The 25,030-nt window shown below is 36.0% G+C and overlaps 1 protein-coding gene across 2 annotated transcripts in view; it reads right to left on the bottom strand.

Moving 5' to 3' along the window:
• The window catches only part of LOC135125237 (tachykinin-like peptides receptor 99D), a 273,845-nt gene that overhangs the window by 90,689 nt on the left and 158,126 nt on the right, over positions 1 to 25,030 (bottom strand). For both annotated transcript variants that reach the window (XM_064050670.1, XM_064050671.1), the window contains exons 3-7: positions 12,680 to 12,902; positions 12,472 to 12,624; positions 4,447 to 4,621; positions 1,031 to 1,246; positions 670 to 820 (exon numbers count right to left, since the gene is read on the bottom strand). In XM_064050670.1, coding sequence (XP_063906740.1) covers positions 670 to 820; positions 1,031 to 1,246; positions 4,447 to 4,621; positions 12,472 to 12,624; positions 12,680 to 12,788 — 804 coding nt within the window. In that variant the 5' untranslated portion in view covers positions 12,789 to 12,902. The remainder of the gene's footprint in view (positions 1 to 669; positions 821 to 1,030; positions 1,247 to 4,446; positions 4,622 to 12,471; positions 12,625 to 12,679; positions 12,903 to 25,030) is intronic.

Raw genomic sequence — 25,030 nt, 5'->3', positions numbered from 1 at the left:
TTCACAACACTAAAATCTTTAAACCCTCAAAACACTAAAATTATGACAAATTTTATGATTTTTGGAAAGTTCGAATTTGGGATTTAATATTTCGAAAATCTTGGTCGTGGGTATATTCTTCTAGTCAACAACTAGAGATTTATATTTCAAATTTTTTGAGAATTTTTAAGGAACTTTTCCAAAATTTTTACATTTTTTAAAATTTTTCAAAAATTTAATATTTCGGTAATCTCGGTCTGAGACCACAAAAATGCTATATTTTTTTAATCAGTACATTGAGTTGTCTATGCCGGAATTTTTTGAGAATTTTTTTGGACTCCATGGAAGTTTTAGGTCACTCGCAGTTGACTAATTAATAAACTAATTATTAATAAGAAACATTTTATTCCCCTTCCACAGAAACGATGCCGTCATCACCCCATTTTCTGGACACTATAAACCGAAGTTGCGAGTTGTAACCGCACCTGCGCTTTTCTCAAACAAACCCCGACTTTTTAATTTTGCACTTTCCCCAGGGATCATAAGTTCCCTGACTTCCGCCGAGTTCTATCCTGTTTGAAGTTTCGCTTGATCCAGTTGAGCAGATAAGAGTTGTCTTAGTTACAAACTATCGGCAAGCAGCTGTCGCTCGATCTCTAGGGTTCCTTGCCTTAATAATAGCTTACTTACCCTTCTTTTGCTCCTTATATTTTCCATTTGTCGCTGTGTGCATTCTCCTATGCTCTGAGATCCCCAGAGTTCTATACCAATTCTTGCGTACGTGTAAGTCATCGATCCTATCGGCACTACATAGGTTACGAAGAGAAATCCGACGTTGTATCTGAAACATAATTTAATGCGTCACTCAACAATGTAGGAGGTGGATTTTTCGCAGTCTGCGACAGGAGCTCAGGTTTTATTGATATTTAATTACGGAGCGCGAAATACGTAAGTCGGAGTTAAATTTAGCTTTCCGGAGCTTTCGCCACTTGGAAATTAATTTTTAGATAAATATATATAGAGTAAAATGGAGAAAATATCGCCCACTTACACGTATTCCATCATTGATTCGTTGGTGGTTCCATCCGGCCATTCTGGGTAACAAATCACTCGCTCCTCGCCGTCTTTATAGGGCATTGTGTACGTTCTGAAGAACATTAAGGACGGACTTCCGATTATTATCCCCAACAGCCACGTAGTCACTGCTAATAATACAGTAACACTCCGACCCATCCGAGGGCGTAATGGGGTCATTATAGCCATGTATCTGCGAACGAGATATCAAACTTTAAGTCGGGAATTTCTAGATATTGCTGAAATACGTTCAGAAAAAATTCGTCTAAAGAGTTTAGACAGTACTTCCCTCGCTGTCGGAAACTTGACGACTGCGTGCCTATTGTGTTTTTTTTTCTCATTACATTTTTGTAGTGGGAATTTAAAAAAAATTGCGATGACGTCATCAACATTTTTGCAAGGACACGTATATCAGTTGGGATAGATGTAGTGTAATACTAAGAATAAAATTATTATATTCTCAAATTTTCGGGAAAATGAATTGGGTCGTTTTGAATATTGATTTGTAATAATCAATAAAATAACGAAACAATTTACTCACGTATACGTATCAGAGGCAACTGAAAATCGTGTATGTATAAACATTCTTAATTTAAGATGACAGGCGTAACAGCATACGTGAGAGTCAAACAGAGAAACTGTAAACAAAACGACCATCGGTTTTATTGCTTCGACTTCCGCTTATTATATAAAACATTGGGTTTTATTTTAATTCTTGACGGTGAAATTCACAATTGGTTGATTATAAACATGTCTATTTCACATTCGCGGAACCAAGTGAACGCATAAAACAAATGCAGGTCTGTAATGTTAAAGTCGATGTAAATAAGCGTGCTACCTTTATGTTTCAACCGAGTTTTTCCTTTAACAAATTTTGTGTCTACCAAATTGGGTTGGTTGGGGTGTAATACTAATAATAAGTGTTGCCTTTAATTTAATCAATAAAATAAATTGACTTCATTAATTTTTTTGAACCACCTCTTAAGAAAATCTAAAAAATTAGAATGGAATGATAAATCACAAGTACAAACTCATCATATTTTTTGCATTTTAGATAGGATTTATTCAGCAAAATTTAAGGGTGACGTCATCAATTTTTTTAGGAGGGATAAACAAATACATTTTGAACAAAAGTTTACCATGCTTATAATAAATTTAAAATATTCCCAAGATTTCAAAGCATTCGGTTTTGTAATTCCTGATTAAATCGATAAAATAAATTCACGCCTTCATTAATTTTTTTGAGTCACCCTGCATATGCAAATCCAAAAATATGAATGGAATGATAAATCACAAGTACAGACTCATCATATTTTGTACATTTTAGATACGATTTATTCGGCAAACTTTTGAGCTGACGTCATCAGTTTTTTGTAGAAGATAACCAAATATATTTTGACTAAAAATTTATTATGCTCTTTACAACCTTAAAACATCTGCAAGATTTCAAAGCATTCGGTTTTGTAGTTCCTGATTAAATCAATAAAATAAATTTACGCATTCATTAATTTTTTTGAGTCACCCTGTATATGCAAATCGAAAAAAATTGAATGGAATGATAAATCACAAGAAGAGACTCACCATATTTTGTACATTTTAGATAGGATTTATTCAGCAAAATTTTGTGGTGACGTCATAAATTTTTTAGGGGGGCGACCAAATACATTTTGATCAAAAATTTACCATGCTTATGATAATTTTAAAATATCTTCAAGATTTCGAAACATTCGGTTTTGCAGTTCCTGAGTAAATCAGTAAAATAAATTTACGCTTTCATTTATTTTCTTGAATCACCCTGTATATGCAAATCCAAAAAATATGAATGGAGTGATAGATCACAAGTACAGACTGATCATATTTTGTGCATTTTAGATATGATTTATTCGGCAAATTTTCGAGCTGACGTCATCAAGTTTTTGGAGGGGATAAGCAAATATATTTTGACTAAACATTTATTATGCTCTTTATAACCTTAAAACATCTGCAAGATGTCAGAGCATTCCGTTTTGTAGTTCCTGATTAAATCAATAAAATATATTTACGCATTCATTAATTTTTTTGAGTCACTCTGTATATGCAAATCGAAAAAATATGAATGGTGTGATAAATGACAAGTACAGGCTCATCATATTTTGTACATTTTAGATATGATTTATTCGGCAAACTTTCGAGCTGACATCATCAAGTTTTTGGAGGGGATAAGCAAATATATTTTGACTAAACATTTATTATGCTCTTTATAACCTTAAAACATCTGCAAGATGTCAGAGCATTCCGTTTTGTAGTTCCTGATTAAATCAATAAAATATATTTACGCATTCATTAATTTTTTTGAGTCACTCTGTATATGCAAATCGAAAAAATATGAATGGTGTGATAAATGACAAGTACAGGCTCATCATATTTTGTACATTTTAGATATGATTTATTCGGCAAACTTTCGAGCTGACATCATCAAGTTTTTGGAGGGGATAAGCAAATATATTTTGACTAAACATTTATTATGCTCTTTATGACCTTAAAACATCTGCAAGATTTCAGAGCATTCGGTTTTGTAGTTCCTGATTAAATCAATAAAATATATTTACGCATTCATTAATTTTTTTGAGTCACCCTGTATATGCAAACCCAAAAAATATGAATGGAGTGATAGATCACAAGTACAGACTCATCATATTTTGTACATTTTAGATATGATTTATTCCACAAACTTTTGAGCTGACGTCATCAAGTTTTTGGAGGGGATAAGCAAATATTTTTTGACTAAAGATTTATGATGCTCTTTATAGCCTTAAAACATCTGCAACATTTCAAAGCATGCTGGTTAGCAGATTAAAAATTAAATTTCAAAATGTTGTTTTATAATTTTGATTTTTTTTCCAAAAATCTGGACGTTTCGGGTGAAAAGCCGATTCAGAGTTGTAAACTACATGTGTAGGACTATGTTATTTTATACAATTGAAAACCCATTTACTATGTACAATTTTGAAGTGACGTCATCGCATTAGTGGTGGGGATGATTAGACAAATTTTGGTTAGCGTTTTACCATCTACATGATATTCTTAATATAAGTACAAAATTTCTTAACAATCGGTCGAGTACTTTCGGAGATTATCTGTCTAATAAAAATCCGGGACGGCAGACGGACAGACGGACAGACGGACAGACGGACAGACGGACAGACAGACGGAAATGGGAGACCTATTTCTTCGTCTTCTAGGGGTCATGAAAGATCGAGAAAACGTAAAAGTAGAGAGTCGGCCGACGGACTCGATTACAATACTTCCTTTGCTTACGCTCGGGAAGTAAAAAGGTGCACTCTTGCAGTCCCACTTAATACTCCTAGGGTTCTCTGAACATAGTTTAGCAAATACATTTAACATAAAGCTCACCTGTCAATCGAAATGGACATCAAAGAAAACACCGATGCACACACAGACAATACAGCAATAAATTGCGATATTTTGCAGTAGAGCTCCCCGAAAGGCCAATGCGAGTTCAACATGTAGACGAAGTTGAACGTGACGTTGAGGGTCGACACCATGGTATCAGCAACGGAAAGATTCACTGAAACATAATATAATAAAATAAAAGTACATTTTTCACTGAAACAGAATATGCAACACATGTGCGCGATGCTTTTATTGAATACAATATTTCTATTCGCACTCTACCTTTCCAATAAAATGTTTTTCTTGTTTCGCATGGCCTGAAAGAGCAATTTTGTGTTGCGGTCGAGGGTCAGAGTTTTTTACTTTTGTACAGTTATTCTTAGTGGGTTGTGTGGTTTTTGGCTGAGGAATGCCTAATTTTTTAGCTATTGGCTTATGGGCTATTTGTGAAATCAATGGAGATGTGTGGTAATGTTTATTGTTCCACACCGGCAGGGTTTTTACGCGATGGAGCACTAATAAAGGTTGTTTAAAATTACGACAGTGGCAATTTTTTACGAAAAGTATCAATATTCTTGGCTGTAAATCGGATTTTACTGGTTTCCTACACGGGCGGCAGATGCTTATAACAACCATTTTTACAAGCGAACAAAATGAAATTTTTCCCTGCACAAAGTCGTGTTTGGTTTTATTTTGTCTGTCATTTAGTTAAAATGGAATAGCGGTCTTGTGGGCGACACCACTAATCGACCTACTCAATCAACAATTAAACTAATAGTGAACGTTTTTGAGTTTTATCGAGCTTATTTCTTATTTTATTCACGATCTAATTGTTTTTTCTGTATTTAAGTTTGCGTCGGAAACGGGGGAATTGATGTCAAATGTGTCGTTAAAGTTTACAACTGTATGCATATTTTATTCATTAGTTCCCTTATAACACTTCTGTAGTTATAAAGTAAGACATAAAATAGACGATGACATCCACATTTGCCTTGTTAGCAAATTCCGTGAAAGTTTTATTATTGTTATATCGCCGTTTAGGTTGTTTATATCCATTATAGCAAGAAAATCACGTCATAATTCTATAAATCTTCGATAAGGTTTTTATTTTGATGTACTGGGGTTTCATCTCAATGAAAAAGTTTGGATAGAGCTTGAAGAGCTTTTGTTGAAAAAGTGTTGAAAGATGCTTGGGAGCTTTTGTTGTTTTATGTTTGAAAGAATCTTTCTGGTGTTTCCTTGAATGAAATTTTATGGAACTTTAGGACTGTTTTTGCTTTTTCTTTGTAGAGGTGCTTTTTGAAAGAATCTCACCTCTTGGGTGGATGATGTTTGTCAATTTGAAAGAATGATTACAAAAATTGGAACCTCTTACTGTTTCGTTTTTGAAAGAGATCACAAGATCTTTGGAAACTTCTGGTGTTTTTTGGAAGAATTTTGGAGGTTCCTGGTGTTTTCTGTTTGAAAGAGATTAAAAGAAATTTGGGAACTTTTGGTAAGTTGTTTTTGAAAAAATCTGAAGGAATCTTCGGAATCCCCCATGTCTTTATCTGCCGAAATAAGTCTCATCTTAGCAAGTACTAGCCCCGCCTACCCACCCGTTACTTTCTTAGAGGGTATATCATTTGCCAAAATCAGTCTTTTCTTACCAAGTACTAGCCCCGCCCATCCGCCCGCCCCTATTTTCTCTGAGAATATGTCATCTGCCAAAATAAGACTTATGTTAGCAAGTGCTAGCCCCACCCACCAGCCTTTTATTTTTCTCAGAGCGTAGTACTTGTTAGTACTAGGTAAGATAAGTCTTAATTTGGCAGATCACATATACTCTAAGAAAACAAGAGCGGGCGGGCGGGGCTAGTTCTTGCTCAGATAAGACTGATTTTGGCGAACGTCATTCCTTTTGAGAAAATAGAGGACGGGTGGGCGGGGCTAGTACTTGCCAAGACAAGACTGATTTTAGCCATATTAAACTTGTAAAAACTTGTTAAATATAAAAGGTGTTAAATTACAAATTTCCATAGTAACGAGTTAAATTCCTAAATATGTTTAGATGTTTATTTTTTAACAACTCAGTCGTTAATTTTTTTTGAGTCACCGTGTTTAAGCAAATCTAAAAAATATGAATGCAATGATAACTGACAAGTAAAAACTCATGATATTTTGCACATTTCGGGTAGATTTAGGAATTTAACTCGTTACTATGGAAATTTGCAATTTAACATCTTTAAATTTCATAAGTTTTTACAAGATTGGTAGAAGCAAAATTAGTTTTATCTTAACAAGTACTAGGCCCGCCCACTCGCATTCTATTTTCTCTAAGGATATGTCATTTGCCAAAATAAAACTTATCTAAGCAAGTAGGTACTAGCCCCGCCCACCCACCCTTTACTTTCTTAGAGGGTATATCATTTGCCAAAATCAGTCTTTTCTTACCAAGTACTAGCCGCACCCACCCTCCCCTATTTTCTCTGAGAATATGTCATCTGCCAAAATAAGACTTATGTTAGCAAGTACTAGCCCCACCCACCAGCTTTTTATTTTTCTCAGAGGGTAGTACTTGCTAGTACTAGCTAAGATAAGTCTTAATTTGGCAAATTACATATTCTCTTAGAAAACAAGGGCGGGTGGGCGGGGCTAGTACTTGCTCAGTTAAGACTGATTTTGGCGAACGTCATTCCTTTTGAGAAAATGGAGGACGGGTGGGCGGGGCTAGTACTTGCTAAGATAAGACTGATTTTAGCCATATTAAACTTGTAAAAACTTGTTAAATATAAACGGTGTTAAATTACAAATTTCCATAGTAACGAGTTAAATTCGTAAATCTGTTTGGATGTTTATTTTTTAACAATTCATTAATTATTTTAATCACCCTGTTTAAGCAAATCTAAAAAATATGAATGCAATCATAACTTACAGGTAAAAAGTCATCACATTTTGCACATTTCGGGTAGATTTAGGAATTTAACTCGTTACTATGAAAATTTGCAATTTAACACCTTTCACGGGTTTTTACAAGATTAATAGGAGCAAAATCAGTTTTGTCTCAACAAGTACTAGGTCCACCCACCCGCCCCCTATTTGCTCAGAGGATATGTCATCTGCCGAAATAAGTCTTATGTTAGCAAGTATTAGCCCCGCCCACCCACCCTTATTTTCTTAGAGGCTATGTCATCTGCCAAATTAAGACTTATGTTAGCAAGTACTAACCCCACCCACCAGCCCTTTATTTTTCTCAGAGAGTAGTACTTGCTAATACTAGCTAAGATAAGTCTTAAGTTGGCAGATTACAGATCCTCTGAGAAAACAAGGGCGGGCGGGCGGGGCTAGGTACTTGCTCAAATGAGACTGATTTTGGTGAAGGTCATACCTTTTGAGAAAATAGAGGACGGGTGGGCGGGGCTAGTACTTGTTAAGATAAGACTGATTTTAGCCCTATTAAACTTGTAAAAACTTGTTAAATGTAAAAGGTCTTAAATTACAAATTTCCATAGTAACAAGTTAAGTTCCTAAATCTGTTTGGAAGTTTATTTTTTAAGAACTAAGGGGCCAATTCCAAGTTGGTGGCGCAAGTCACTGGTGCAGCGCAACTTTATAATGCTAATTTGGGTATCAAATGCTGGTTGCTAGGGGTGACGGAATCAACAAACGCAGTTTTGTCGAATTTTCCATTGAAATTTGCACCATGGAGTTGCGGCACCTCTAGTAGGCAGTGCAAGTTGGCGCAATTTATCTCGAAAAATTGCGTTTGTTTATTCCGTCACCCCTAGCAACCAGCATCTGATACCCAAATTAGCATTATAAAGTCACTGGTGCAGCGCAACTTTATAATGCTAATTTGGGTATCAAATGCTGGTTGCTAGGGGTGACGGAATAAACAAACGCAATTTTTCGAGATAAATTGCGCCAACTTGCACTGCCTACTAGAGGTGCCGCAACTCCATGGTGCAAATTTCAATGGAAAATTCGACACAACTGCGTTTGGTGATTCCGTCACCCCTAGCAACCAGCATTTGATACCCAAATTAGCATTATAAAGTTGCGCTGCACCAGTGACTTGCGCCACCAACTTGGAATTGGCCCCTCAGTCGTTAATTTTTTTTGAGTTAGCGCAAATCTATAAAATATGAATGTAATGATAACTGACAAGTAAAAACTCATGATATTTTCCACATTTCGGGTAGATTTAGGTATTTAACTCGTTACTAGGGAAATTTGCAATTTAACACCTTTAAATTTCACAAAATTTTACAAGATTTATAGAGGCAAAATCAGTTTTGTCTCAATAAGTACTAAGTCCACCTGCGCGCCTCCTATTTTCTCAGAGGATGTGATCTGCCGAAATAAGTCTTATCTTAGCAAGTACTAGCCCCGCCCACCCACCCTTTACTTTATTAGAGGGTATATCATTTGCCAAAATCAGTCTTTTCTTATCAAGTACTAGCCCCGCCCACCCGCCCCTATTTTATCTGAGAATATGTCATCTGCCAAAATAAGACTTATGTTAGCAACTACTAGCCCCACCCACCAGCCCTTTATTTTTCTCAGAGCATAGTACTTGTTAGTACTAGTTAAGATAATTCTTAATTTGGCAAATCACTTATCCTCTGAGAAAGCAAGGGCGGGCGGGCGGGGCTAGTACTTGCTAAGATAAGACTGATTTTATCCCTATTAAACTTGTAAAAACTTGTTAAATATAAAAGGTGTTAAATATAAAATTTCCACCCATTGAAATTTTTCGAAAATACTACTCCGTGACCTTAAAGACGTTACATTTTTGGAATCAGTACGTTAAGATCTATAACCCTGAATTTTTTCAGAATTTTTAGACTACTTTTTCAAAAAAGGAACTGGTGACTATGGAAATTTAACACATTTAAATTTCTTGAGTTTTTACAAGATTAATAGGGACGAAATCAGTTTTGTCTCAACAAGTACTAAGCCCAGCCACCCGCCCCCTATTTTCTCATAGGATATGTCATCTGCCGAAATAGTTCTGATCTTAGCAAGTACTAGCCCCACCCACCCACCCTTTACTTCCTTAGAGGGTATGTCATTTCCCAAAATCAGTCTCATCTTACCAAGTACTAGCCCCGCCCACCCGCCCCTATTTTCTCTGAGGATATGTCATCTGCCAAACTTATGTTAGCAAGTAGTAACCCCACCCACCAGCCCGTTATTTTTCTCAGAGGGTAGTACTTGCTAGTACTAGCTAATATGAGTCTTAATTTGGCAGATCACATATCCTCTGAGAAAATGAGGGGCGGGTGGGTGATCGTAGTACTTGTTAAGATAATCTTGTAAAACTTGTGAAGTTTAAAGGTGTTAAATTGCAATAGTAACGAGTTGAATTCCTAAATCTGTTTGGAGGTTTATTTTTTAACAACTCAGTCGTAAATTTTTTTTGAGTCACTGTGTAAATGTAAAAAATATGAATGCAATGATAACTGACAATTAAAAACTCATGATATTTTGCTCATTTCGGGTAGATTTAGGAATTTAACTCCTTACTATGAAAATTTGCAATTTAATATCTTTAACTTTCACAGGTTTTTACAAGATTAATAGGGGCAAAATTAGTTTTATCCTAACAAGTACTAAGCTCGCCCACCCACCCTTTACTTTCTTAGAGGCAGGGCCGGCTTAACACGGTAAGCGAAAGATGCACCGCATCGGGGCGCTCATGACAAGGGCCGCCAGCCGGCGGGCGGCGCCTATGCTTCTCCATAGAAATAAATTAATAGGAGTATTAGATTTGCATTGAATTACTACGTACAAAATATTATAGCAGGAACAGACCAAGGCGCCCATCGAAACTTTGGGTTGGGTAATTGGACCTTTAGATCAATACCGACAAAAAATAACAGATTTATGACTGCCATTATCTGGGTAACAATTTGACGAGACAGCGGTATGACCAAAACCAGATGTTTTTCTAACATTTGTGACGTTTGTTGGTACCAAAAAACTCCTTGTCGGCACAAACTTAAAAATTGTATTTTCCGAGTCTAGTCGGCTGGTTGTGGTGGTTGTTCATTTTTGTTATATTTTAAATTTTAATTTCGAATAACACTGAGGTAAGTCTAAATTAAAAATAACTTTGAAATCGTATCAATTTTACAATATTAAGAATTTAAAAATTTTTGTAATGTAAAGATTTTTAACATAAAACTTTACATTCCCCTATTTTGTCCAATTGGGGCGGAATTTCCAAAAATCCTTTCTCAGTGGGTGCTTATGACACAAAAGGAATCTACTATCCAAATTTCATGTTTGTAGTTGCAATAGTTCAGGCTTTGCGTTGATAGATCAGTTAGTCTGTCAGTCAGGACAAACACTTTCATATATTAAGATTGATTCATCATAATTTTATGTATGTTTATTAATTAAAAGTATCTCTCTACAAAAATATGTGATTACAAAATATTTTTTGTTTTTTTTTTACAAACAATTTTTAAAGGGCGTTAAACAGTAAGTTGCATCGGGGCGCCTGGTCCCTTAGAGCTGGCCCTGCTTAGAGGATATGTCATTTGCCAAAATCAGTCTTATCTTACAAAGTACTAGCCCCGCCCACCCGCCCTCCCGCCCTCTATTTTTTCAGAGGGTGTGCACGTTCGCCAAAATCAGTTTCATCTGAGCAAATACTAGGCCCGCCCACCCGTCTCCTATTTTCTCTGAGGATATGTTATTTGCCAAAATAAGACGTATCTAAGCAAGTACTAGCCCCGCCCACCCACTCTTTACTTTCTCAGAGGATATTATTATGTCATTCGCCAAACTGAGACATGTGTTAGCAAGCACTAGGCCCGCCCACCCGCCCTTTATTTTCTTAGAGGGTAGCTGGTATTTGCTAAGATAAGTCTTATTTTGGCAAATGATATATCCTTTGAGAAAATACAGGCGGGCGGGCGGGGCTAGTATTTGCTTAGATAAGACTGATTTTGGCAAATCACAAAGCCTCTAGAGAAATAGAGGGCGGGTGGGCGGGGCTAGTACTTGGTAAGGTAAACCTTATTTTTGCAGATGACTTATTCTCTGAGAAAATAGGGGGCGGGTGGGCGGGTCTAGTATTTGTTAAGATAAAACTGATTTTGCCGTTATTAACCTTGTAAAAACTTGAAAAAATTTAAAATGTGTTAAATCGCAAATTTCCATAGTAACGAGTTAAATTTTTATATCTGATTGGATGTTTATTTTTTAACAACTCGGTCATTAATTTCTTTGAATCACCATGTTTAAGCCAATCTAAAAAATATGAATGCAGTGTTAAATCACAAGTATAGACTGTCATATGTTGTATATTTTAGAGATTATTTATCCGGCAAAATTTTGGAATGACGTAATCAATTCTTTGGAGGGGGAAAAAACGTTTGGGGCTTTTGTTGTTTTCTTGCTGAAGGAATCCTTAAATAAAAATCTTGAAATAAGTTTAGATGGTATTGGCTATCTGGTGTCTTTTTATTTGAAAGAATTAAAAAACATGGGACTTCGACTTCAGAACTAGTTGGTCGTATAAAAGTGTGATAAAAACCTATTCAAGTTGATAATAAAAAATTAAGCAAACTGAACTTAACCCCTTACACTCCCACACCCAACGCCCGTTTGTCACTGAGGATGAACCAATTTAAAAACTGTGTTTTTATTCACCGAATGATAAACAATCGAATACCCAATTTTGGAAAAGGTGTTTGTTGTCGACCAATTGATGAGAACTGAATAAATTACGTTGTTTTTTCTTGTTTGCGTTCCTTCATTTAACGCACGCTTAATCATTTTTAACTACGTTACCAGTGACGCCCGCGATAGTTTAATATTTTTTTATTTTTTTTCGGAAAACGTAAATCGTGATAATAGTGACATAGTTATGACACAACATACTTTAGTTTTAACGAACAATCAAGCGCTGTTTGTTAGCTAACAAATACATTCCACTAAATAACGAATCTCATTTTCCTCAAAAAAAAAAGTTATATTGCAACTAGTTACTAAAGCTTCGTTGTCGTAAAGCTCGTAAACAATATTACTCACACAAAAAATAGTTAGTAACCGTCCTCATTCTTTTATGCGAGAACACTATCCAAATAACGATCAAGTTCCCACCCGTCGCCACAATCACCATCCCGGCATAGAGGATGCTCCACAGAACTTGCCTCCAGATGGGGAGAATAAACTGATTACCGTCTACAAAGAAGGCATATGTTGAGTGTTTTTGATTTAATTACCCCCCAAAAACTACCTCCTTCGAACTCGTCGTAGCTCGCATTGCTTGTAGTGCTATATTCTAAGGAAGAGTTGTCGAAGTAGGAGTAAACCGTGGGGTACAGAAGCTCCTGCGAGAGATTCATCCTTCGTTTTGGTTCGCAATTAAGGTATGAGCCAGTTCCAGAGGATTTTCATTTTGCTGGGGTCCGTGCGAGGCGTCGGTGCTCTGGACTGGCGCCGTTCTCACGGTCGAGCATCTGAAAATAATAATAATAATAATAACAGCAAAATTATGTTATCAATTTTTGTAAAGAGAAAAGTGCTTTGGAGGAGCGCAATATGTTTTGCATCAAAGGAGTAAATTCTCATTTCCAACGCCCACACCTTGATATTCGACATTTTACGACCCATCTAAATTATTGTTTGTTGCTTTGATCCATTCCGGCCGTTGTCGTCCTGCATCACGTCATTCCCCGGAATATTAAATGCACGAAAAGTCCTTAATCAATTTCGTTACCCCAGAGAATCGCTCGTCAAACATAAATAGACTAGAATACCATTTCAATAAAGTAGGAAGTAAAACCTAACTTTTGTTATCATTTGGATAATTGTGAGCCTGGAATTTAATTCATGATTCATTAGATTCTAAAAATAGATCGCTGCAATCTGCCTAATTTCATTCAAACACGATGACACTGACAAGGATCTCAAACCTCTTTACAAACTCAATTACTCAAATATCTGCCTCAGACAAGTTTGTTCATCTAATTTTCCAGCCACGTAAATTCTGTATCGAGAAATGACGTCTTATTGTTAAGAAATGTTCGCTGCGTGCGCGTCGGATTGTCAACAGCGTTTAAAATGCAGCGAATGTTACACAAAAAGAGAATTTATTAAATTGGGTCTTGTCTCTTGATTGCGAGACCATTCTTCGCTGAAAAACTTATCAATTATAAGTTTTATTTTACCAAGGTCTTAGCCAAACACTATTTCCGCGCAAATATTGACCGTGGAACGAGCATCACATTGTAGGAACAGGACAACTATTCTATTTCAAGAACTGTCCTAAATTGTTTGCCTTGAAAACAAACATAGGTGACCCTTCATATTAAATCCCTCAAAATTCACAAATATAGAGCACGCTGGGCTACTACGTGGATTATGACCCTTAAATTTGTAATTGTGCGTACACAGCACGGATAAAAGTATGCCAGCGACCGGAAATTCCGGGGAACAAATTTGTTTATTGTAACAATCGCGGTTCCGGAAATGTCATTCCAACAACAACATGAAACAATTAAACAAATTAACTTCACTCGAACTACCTATTTTAAATTCTGCAGTGCTATTTCAGACGATACCGACAGCGTCATAGTCTATAACAAGCTGTCAACGTACACGGATTTACCGGAATAAAAGATAAATCCACCTGGACGAATTTAATTGAATTCACTCAACTCGTATTAAACGCTTTGGTTGGTAAACAAGTAGGTGTTGCAGACACTGATCTTTCAATTTATTCCTAGTTTCTAACAATGATTTTATTCACACTTAAACGGAACTGGTAAGTCTTCTATTTCACCCTTTTGCTTGGTCATCGTATTTCATCGGGAGCTGCGACCTCACTTATAAATTTTTCCCAACTTCTGGGATAGAGAAGTCCCGGCTTGGAGATAAGCATTTTCCTGTGGGAACCCGCCTTCGCAGACCAGTCGATAGAGAAATTCAGGCATATAATTGGACTAAATTACGTTTATATTTCCTTAATACTATCTATTTTGTCTTAAAATAAGCAACCGTGGATTGACTTTAGCACGAGCACTTTTACAAACCAGTTTAGATACAATTTGTGACTTCCTGGAAGCTTCGACAACCCGCTGACGCGACTAATTCAATAAAGAAAGCAAGACTTGAAGTTTATAATGGTTGTGATAGTTATATGTAGCTTCTAATTCTTGTCCAATTGATTTCGAGTGCAGCTACGCAGAAGCAATAGTCGTAAACATGGATATGGAGTTTTATTGATGCTAACGTCTCTAAATTCTTTCGATCTTTTACGGAGGAATTCCAGAGGCAATACCAAGTTCCAGCCAACATAATATTCCGCATTATGTGAAGAAATTTACATGGCTAGATTCCATCCACGCGGACACCGAACAATCCTATTAGTTTTATGTCGGTTAAATTGAAAGTGAGCACTTTATTATATCTGTGCTTGTTCGCTTTAATTTTACGAAAGGCTGTAGAAATGCAAAGCAGGCGAGAGTTTGCTGTTTGCTTTGTGCAAGTGGAAAGGAATGAATAAATATTCTTGCTAGGTGGAGTTTAATTGTGAACATTTGATACGACGCGACAAGTTTTTCTTATGATTGATTGTTATTCTGCTTGAGAAGCCTTCTAAGAGAGTTGAAGCCAGTGGCTGCAAAAACTAGTGTTACTTTAACGTCTGATCTTCAAATGTTGTAATTAACATTTAAATGAATTACTAGACTACATATTCAGACTTAAATCAACAAAGCACGTAGATACTAAGTTTGGAAAATTTCGACCATCATGTTGTGTTTTCATTAATATTGTAATATTAAGAAAAAATTTGAAGACCGAACTGAAAATCATTTATGGTACTTGCAATTTAAGACAAATAGCGATAACACTTAGTAACCTGTAGACGTGAGAGTGCAACAGAACCTAAACTAAAAGATGTTTAATAACCGGATCACAATGCCGACGGTCCAAACTTTTTATTGTTCTGACTTCCGCTTATTAAATAAAACAGTACATTTTATTTTGATTTTCGATGTTGTAATTCACATTTGGTTAATTATAACTTGTCTAGACCTAAGGAGACTCAGCATCCCTTAGTCTCCCCCTGGCTACGGCCTTGTCAAGGGGTTATGAAATATCGAGAAAATATGAAAGTACCAAATTGCCCGATGGACACCATTACTGTACGTCCTCGACAAGAAAAACAACTTGAAAGTGTTTATGTTTATACATCGGAAGAATGTCACGTAGAAATTAGTTTGATTTGAACGAATTCGTCCCCTCAAAACATAGGATCAAAACTATTAAGTACAACCCATTTACTATGTACAATTTTGAAGTGACGTCATCACATTTATCTGTCTAATAAAAATCCGGGACGGCAGACACACGGACAAACGGACAGACAGACGGACAGACAGACAGATAGACAAACGGACAGACAGACGGGAACGGAAGACCTATTTCTTCGTCTTCTAGGAGTCATGAAAGGTCGAAAAAATGTTGAAATAGAGAGTCGGCCCACGGACTCGATTACAATACTGCCTTTGCTTACGCTCGGGAAGTAAAAATATTAATGCAATGATAACTCACAATTAAAAACTCAAAATATTTTGCACAAATCGGGTAGATTTAGGAATTTATCTCGTTACTATTGAAATTTAACACCTTTAGATTTCACATATTCTTACAAGATTAATAGGGGCAAAATCAGTTTTATCTTAACTTAAGTACTAGGCCCGCCCACCCGCCTTTTACCTTCTTAGAGGCTACGTCATTTGCCAGAATCAGTCAGCATGTCGATATCCATGTCCCTGAATTTTTTCATAATTTTTAGACAACTTTTGTAAAAGTGAAATTTTTCCAATGGTCCCCACTTCTTCAAATTTTGGCCAATTTTTGACATTTTCGAAACTTAACTAAATACATTTTCTTGTAGATTTCGAGCTCTAGAACTCATTTCCGGGCTCGTTTCTTTGATAACTACAATCGTCCGTTGAAATATGGAAATTTGTAGAAATTTTCAAAAATTCGCATTTCGTACCGATTCTTCCCAAAATGTTGCTCTGTGACTATCAACATGCTATATTTTTGGAATCATCATGTCGATATCTACGTCCCTGAATTTTTTTATAATTTTAGACAACTTTTGTAAAAGTGAATTTTTTCCAATGGTCCCATCTTCTTCAAATTTCGGCTTATCTTACCCAGTACTAGATCCGCCCACCCGCCCTCTATTTTTTCAGAAGATATATCATCTGCCAAAATAAGACTTATATTACCAAGTACTAGCCCCGCTTACCCGCCCTTTATTTTTTCAGAGGGTCGTACTTGCTAGTACTTGCTAAGATAAGTCTTATTTTGGCAGATGACATATCCTCTGAGAAAGTAGTGGCGGGTGGGCGGGGCTTGTACTTGCTATGGTAAAACTTAATTTGGCAGATGACATATCCTCTGAGAAAGTAGGGGCGGGTGGGCGGGGCTTGTACTTGCTTTGGTAAAACTTAATTTGGCAGATGACATATCTTCTGAGAAAGTAGAGGGTGGGTGGGCGGGGCTAGCTTTTGCTAAGATAAGACTGATTTTGCCCCTATTATACTTGTACAAAATTATTAAATTTAAAATTTCCATAGTAACGAGATAAATTCCTAAATCTGATTGGATGTTTATTTTTTAACAACTCATTCATTAATTTTTTTGAGTCACACAAGTACTAAGTCCGCCCACCCGCTCCCTATTTTCTCAGAGGATATATTATTTGCCCAAATAAGTCTTAACTTAGCAAGTACTAGCCCCGCCCACCCGCCCTTTACCTTCTTAGAGGGTATGTCATTTGCCAAAATAAGACTTATATTAACAAGTACTAGCTCTGTATACCCTTCTTTTATTTTTTCATAGGGTAGTACTTGCTAGTATTTGCTAAGATGAGTCTTAATTTGGCAGATGACATATCCTCTGAGAAAATAGGGGCGGGTGGGCGGGGCTTGTACTTGCTAAAATAAAACTTACTTTGGCAGATGACATATTTTCTGAGAAAATAGAGGGTGGGTGGGCCGGGCTAACATTTGCTAAGTTAAGACTGATTTTGCCTCTATTAAACTTTCACAAAATTATTAAATTTAAAATTTCCATAGTAACTAGTTAAATTCTTAAATCTGATTGGAAGTTTATTTTTAACAATTCAGTCATTAATTTTTTTGAGTCACACAAGTACTTGGCCCGCCCACCCGCTCTCTATTTTCTCCGAGAATATGTGATTTTCCAAAATCAGTCTTATCTTACCAAGTACTAGGCCCGCCCACCCGCCCCATTTTTTCTCAGAGAATATGTGATATGCCAAAATAAGACTTATATTAGCAAGAAGTAATAGCCCCGCTTACCCGCCCTTACTTTTTCAGAGGGTAGTACTTGCTAGTACTTGCTAAGATAAGTCTTATTTTGCTAATGACATATCCTCTGAGAAAATAGGGGCGGGTAGGCGGGGCTTGTACTTGATAAGGCAAAACTTATTTTGGTAGATGACATATTTTCTGAGAAAGTAGAGGGTGGGTGGGCGGGGCTAGCACTTGCTAAGATAAGATTGATTTTGCCCCTATTAAACTGGTACAAACTTGTTAAATTTAAACAGTTTTTAATTTGCTAATTTCCATTGTAACGAGTTAAATTCCTAAATCTGATTGGATGTTTATTTTTAACAACTCAGTCATTAATTTTTTGAGTCACAAGTACTAGGACCACCCACCCGTGCCTTATTTTCTCCGAGAAGATGTAATTTGCCCAAATAAGTCTTATCTTAGCAAGTACTAGTCCCACTTACCCGCCCTTTATTTTTTCAGAGGGTAGTACTTACTAGTACTTTCTAAGATAAATCTTATTTTGGCAGATGTCATATCCTCTGAGGAAACAGGGGCGGGTGGGCGGGGCTTGTTCTTGCTAAGGTAAAATGTATTTTGGCAGATGGCATATCTTCTAGAAAAGAGGGTGGGTGGGCGGGGCTAGTACTAGCTGAGATAAAACTGATTTTGCTCCTAGGTCCGCCCACCCGCGCCCTATTTTCTCAGAGGATATGTGATTTGCCCAAATAAGTCTTATCTTACCAAGTATTAGCCCCGCCCACCCGCCCCCTATTTTCTCTGACGATATGTCATCTGCCAAAATAAGACTTATGTTAGCAAGTACTAGCCTCACCCACCAGCCCTTTATTTTTCTCACAGGGTAGTATTTGCTAGTACTAGCTAAGATAAGTCTTAATTTGGCAAATCTCATATCCTTTGCGAAAACAAGGACGGGCGGGCGGGGCTAGTACTTGCTAAGATAAGACTTATTTCGGCAAATGACATATTCTCTGAGAAAATAAGGGGCGGGTGGTCGATCCTAGTACTTGTTAAGGTAAAACTGATTTTGTGCCTATTAATCTTGTAAAACTTGTAAAATTTAATTTGTGATAAATCACAAGTATTGACTGATCATATTTTTGAGATGACGTCATCAATTTTTTGGAGGAGATAAGCGAATATATTTTGATTAAAAATTTATTATGCTAACCATAAATACAAAACATCTGCAAGATTTCAAAGCATCCGGTTGTGCAGATCCAAAATTAAATTGTAAAATGTTTTATAATTTTGATTTTTTCCAAAAATCTGGACGTTTCGGGTAAAAACTCAACACGGAGTCATAAACCACATGTGTAGGACTAGATGTTATTTTACGTAATTTACGTTATCACATTATTGGTGGCTATGTTTAGACAAATTTTGGTTAGCGTTTTATCATCTACGTGATACTCCTAAAACAAATATAAAATTTGACGTCAATAGGGTCAGCAGTTTCGGACATTACGTGTCTAATAAAAATGGATATAGACAGACTACTTTTTTCGTACTGTAGGGGTCATGAAACGTTAAGAAAAGAAAACAAATGTAGAAAATTCGGCTTTCTAAATATTACAGTATTTTCGCAATCTTCAATTTCGATATATTCAAGCATTCCGACTTAACAATTACAAAATTACAATCTCAAATAAAATAAGAACGTCATTAATGTGTCTGGACCGAGTCGACCATCATAACCCTTCAGATTGTGCGCTCTCAATGGACATTTTTACACTGTAACAAAATTTTTGGGGAATTTAAACGTAGTGAACGACGAAGTGAATCAACCCTATTTTGAGTGTTATTTGTTGCGAGGAGTCAAGCGTACAATAATATTAGTTCTCTTTAAGCGAAGTCTAATTAATTCAGTGTGCACTGGCGCAAAATGTATGTGCATTCATTTGCTTTCACAACGAAAATATCAATACTCGAAATAAAGGAGGAAAAATATTACAACATCGCATGCTGTAAAACCAACTTTCGTACAATACTACAGTAAACGTTTTCTTTGTACTGATAATAATTAATGCGCCTATTACCGTCCTAGTGTACGATTAGAGTTAGACTCCATTAATCGGTACACACAGCGGCGCTGTCATTATTAATTATTGCTTTTACCCCGGGAAATAAATTATGACTTCCCACGGTACAAAAGGGATATTAACTAGGAGGTGTGATTGGGTAAATTGGCTGGGTATCGACATATTATTTATGTATTCAAGTCGGATCTCGGTTGGTTTGGAAGTTTGGGGAGTTCATTAGAGACTTCCTTTCGCATCCAGTCTTAAATTTATTAAACAGATCGATTTCAATGGACTTATTGAAGAGAAAATACCTACACATTTTTCACGCAAAATTTTTGTGTGAAGTTAATGAATCGAGCGCGGGTTCTTTGCTCGTCTCCATTATTCATTTAATCGATTCATACGATCAAAAGAAAATGGGAAATTTGAGGCCTATATACCTAAAATCAATCAGGGCTTTGTAGCGATTCGAAGGGGAGACAGTCGACAGTTTTAAAGCTGGTTAAGGTTGCTGCAAATATCGACTTTATTATTGAAGAATAATAAAAATAGCAGAAGCTCACTGGCTTGTTAAAACTCGATAACTTGCTGCATAAAGTTCAAGTTTGATTTTTCGTCCTCCTTAACTGAGTTGAGTTCGACTTAAAAGCCTGTTTTCAAAACGCAATACTGGTTTATTTTTCTTCATTGTGAAATATAGCGCAGCGTACACGGACGAAGTTTCGAGCTATATTAAATTACGTGGTACACAACATGCAATAAAATTTTGTCCATAAAAGCTATTTATCGAGCTAAAATTCACTCACGCACTAATTACCAAAATTAGTATACATGATGAAATCAACACAATTCAGGTGAAAACTGGTGCCCGAGGACGCGTTACTTCAACTTCACTTTAGTGCAAAATTCGGGGCGTTTTTCCCGATTTAAAAGTTCTTCGTGGTCCCAGAGTGGATTCGTTGGGATAGCAAAAAAGAAATTAACCAAATTCATTAATCCTTTTACAAGAATGAACACTTAATTACGTCGGAGATAATGGAGTTTCTCGGTTACGACTACAAATTATGGTCGATTCGATTTCATCAAGTTTCCAATGAGTTTTATTATGAAAAATGGAGTGTCTGAAATGAAGTAGATAAAACTTTATATTTTTCTGAAGTGCATTTTTTATTTTATTAGAAAGAGCCGTAAATTCCGGCAGTAAATTAGAAGTACCTATCTCCATAAAATTGTTCCACCTCATCGAGCAAGACTCAGACATGGCTTTGTAAATTATTAGAATAAACCGAAAGAAAGTTAATGTTTTTCTTGATTATTTAGTCGGAATCCAATACTCGGGCTTCCGGTTCCAGTGCGTAGGGAAATTCGCGAAGATCGAATTTTCATTGATAAGATCATGAATAATGATGAGCTCCGAAATTATTTCATTAAATTTAATTAGATGCGAAGTATGTAGAATAGTGGGTTGGAAAGACCGAGAAAATTTGCATATATGTCCATTAAAAATTTAAGCTTCGCGCTCGGCCAATATTGATCTTATATTTTATGGATAACCAGTGTCGGGGATATTTTAAATCAAATTGCTACGTGACTGAATCCGATTTAAATTTAGTGATAATCGCGAGATACAAATTTGAGATGGGTTGTCTACGTTATCAGGTGAAGTTCAAGTGCAGCTTCCACATAATCACTCTAAAAGCTCTCCTTTTCCAGGCAAAGTTGCAAAATTTTAAGCGATCTGCTAACCGTGTTAACAACGTATATGTGAGTTTGACTTCAGACGAAACTATGGTTGTCTGCATTACTCAACGTTAGTAAATTTCAAACGTATATATATAACTTTATTATCTCGTGCGTAACTAACCATTCAGGCTTTACCAGGATGTGTAGAGCCGACGAAATGATTAATATATATAATATGAAGTTCTAAAATTAAGTCATGCATTAAAATTTTCATTTTTGTTTATACTTCTTATATTTTATAGGTTTCATACTTTAGTGCACACTAGGATTTATAAATACGCGAATAAATCTCTCGCAGATAAAAATAAAATAAAACGCCTGCAGCGATCATTTAGCTGTGACAAATCTGCGGACATTTGTAACACTAAATCTCAAAAATATCACTACCAACAATTTTTCCAAGTTAAAGCCTACTTCAAACGGATTATCGTTATTGGAGCCAATGCAACGCACGTAACTAATAACACGCCCTCCGAACTATGTTTTTCTTGGAGTAATCCCCAAAAAACATTTGATACAACGTAATAAAACATTTTTTTTAACACACTTATTACAGCTTCGTGTTTAATAAGAATAAGCTCCACCGCGACGATCATAACCTTTCATATTATGGGCAATTTTCTTGTAATTGCTTCTGTATCGAACAAATTTCGAACTTAACTACTGCTACGTGAAGCCTGTTTTCGTGCATAATACAACAAGTGGCCCGTTCTTCCCACCGAATTCGTCATTTAAATAATTGAGTGGCTGTTGCAACGACAGGGGTGACAATTTCGAGCTGATTGAAAGTTTTAATGATCGAGCGTTCGCAGTGGTTAGAAAACGGTGGGATTAATATTCCGTGAAGTGGATATGCATAAAGTGCTTTATTGAGGTCAAAGCGTTTACAGTCTTTCGCTGCCAGTGGTTATTGAGAAGCTTTCTATACCTATTAGTAATACTGTAAGTGTAGGGTGCGACCGTTTCCGATTGTAAGACTTGTATGTACGTTGTGGTCAATGTTTACCTTTCATTTCCTGGTATAAAAGCTCTGTTTACACTTCGGTCGAGAGTATTTCGAGTTGGAAAGTGAAACTCGGAAGGGTTTTTGATGTTTGTTAATTTCTGGGCGATTTCACGGCAAATAGGCACTAATTCTTAGAAATTACACTGCGAGTAGTTCGATAAACCAGCGCAGCGGCAAGCGATTTTCAGCTTTAAGTGAAACTCGTCGCCTGTTAGTCAAATTTTATTTACAATTTTGTTGATAGCATATAAACTTGTGGTGTATAAATACGCCATTGAGATTTTTCGGCTTTTCGATTACTCGATTTTTGAAGTTTAAATGTCTCAATTTTTCAATATTTCAATTTGTGACTTTTTCAATTTTTTCATTCTCCAAATTTTCGATTTCTGGATTTTTGTATTTTGTGATGGTTCAATGATACGATTTCTCAATTTTGTCCTCTTCGATTTTACGATTTTTAAATATTTCGATTTTTTAATTTTTCAAATTTTGGCGTCAGTTTTCCGATTTCTGAAGTAATTTTTTTTTATTTTTCCATTTTCTGACTTCCCAAAGTTTCGATTTTATTTAAATTCTTCAATTTTTCGATTTTTCAGGTTTTGGATTTTTCAGTATTTCGATTTTTCGATTTTTCGATTTTTGGACTTCTGGAATTTTTGATTTCTTGATTTTTTACTTTTTGGATTTTCAATTTTTTGTTAAACTTTAGATTTCTGAATTTTTCAACAATTCAATGTTTTAATTTTTCAATTTTTAACTTTCTTCTTCGCAAGTACTGGCCCCGCCCACCCGCCCCTATTTTTTCAGAAGACATGGCATTTGCCAAAATAAGACTTATCTTAGAAAATACTAGCAAGTGCTACCCCATGAGAAAATAAAGGGCGTGTGGCTGGGTCTAGTACTTGCTAACGTAAGTCTTATTTTGGCAAATCACATATCCTCTGTGAAAATAGGGGGCGGGTGGGCGGGCCTAATACTTGTTAAGATAAAATTGATTTTGCCCCTATTAACCTTGTAAAAACTTGTGAAATTTAATTTGCCGATTCTTCAATTTTTCAATTTTGAACTTTTTTCTTCTCTTTCGACTCCTCAATTTCTCGATCCTCTGATTTTTCGTTTTCTCGATGTCACAGTTATTGAATTTTTCGATGTTTCCATTTTTCGGTTATCCGATTTTTCAATTTTTTAAATTCTGGGGTTTTTCGACTTAAATTTTAGATATTCGAATTTTTGTTTTTTGATTTTTTGATGTTTGGATTTTTCGATTTTTCAATTTTTGAAGTTGCTAAATTTTCAGTTTTTCGATTTATCAATTAATCTGCTTTTTTTTTCGATCCTTCGATTTTTCGACTTTGCTTTTTTGGTATTTCGTTTTATTTTACAGTACATAAAATAAGTCAGTGGAATGGAGACAAGAAGTGGGCGGAGCTGAGTTTAGGTTTTTTTAAAGACATTTATAAGTAAACAGTATCCCCGCCCACCGTACCACCTCTTCATTCCAGTGACTACTCTTAATATTATTCAATCTTATCTTGGCAAATATTAGCCCCGCCTACCCACCCTTTATTTTCTTGGAAGGAATGTGATTTGTCAAAATTAGTTTTATCTTAGCAAGTACTAGCCCCGCCCACCCGCCCGTATTTTTTCAGAGGATATGACATTTGCCAAAATAAGACTTATCTTAGAAAATACTAGCAAGTACTACCCCCTGAGAAAATAAAGGGCGGGTGGGTGGGGCTAGTACTTGTTAACGTAAGTCTTATGTTGGCAAATCACATATCCTCTGTGAAAATAAGGGGCGGGTTGGCGGGGCTAGTACTTGCTAAGATAAGACTGATTTTGGCAGATGACATACCTTCTAAGAAACTAACGGGTGGGTGGGCGGGGCTTGTACTTGCTAAGATAAGACTTATTTCGGCAATCATTCATATCAGCTGAAAAAGTAGGGGGCGGGTGGGCGGGCTTAATACTTGTTAAGATAAATCTGATTTTGTCCCTATTTACCTTGTAAAAACTTGTGAAATTTAATTTGTCGATTCATTTTTCAATTTTGAACTTTTTTTCTCCTCTTTCGACTCTTCAATTTCTCGATCCTCTGATTTTTTTTGTTTTCTCGATGTCTCAGTTCTTGAATTTTTCGAGGTTTCGATTTTTCGGTTTGTCGATTTAAATTTTAAATTTTCGAATTTTTTTTTCATGTTTGGATTTTTCGATTTTTCGATTTTTTATTTTTCAGTTCTTCATTATTTCTATTTTTCGATTTTTCAATTTTTGAAGTTGCTAAATTTTCAGTTTTCCGATTTCTCAATTATTCTGTTTTTAATTTTCCCATTTTTTGACTTCACAAAGTTTCGATTTTTTTTTCGATCCTTCGATTTTTCGACTTTGCTTTTTTGTTATTTCGTTTTATTTTACATTACATAAAATAAGTCAGTGGAATGGAGACAAAAAGTGGGCGGAGCTGAGTTTAGGTT

The sequence above is a fragment of the Zophobas morio genome, unplaced genomic scaffold (genome assembly GCF_036711695.1).
Source record: "Zophobas morio isolate AGI-343-1 ecotype UQ-CSIRO unplaced genomic scaffold, CSIRO_AGI_Zmor_V1 ptg000008l, whole genome shotgun sequence".
Lineage (NCBI taxonomy): Eukaryota > Metazoa > Arthropoda > Insecta > Coleoptera > Tenebrionidae > Zophobas > Zophobas morio.
The sequence above is the reverse complement of the archived record's forward strand: the minus strand, read 5'-3'. Positions and strand labels throughout refer to the sequence as shown.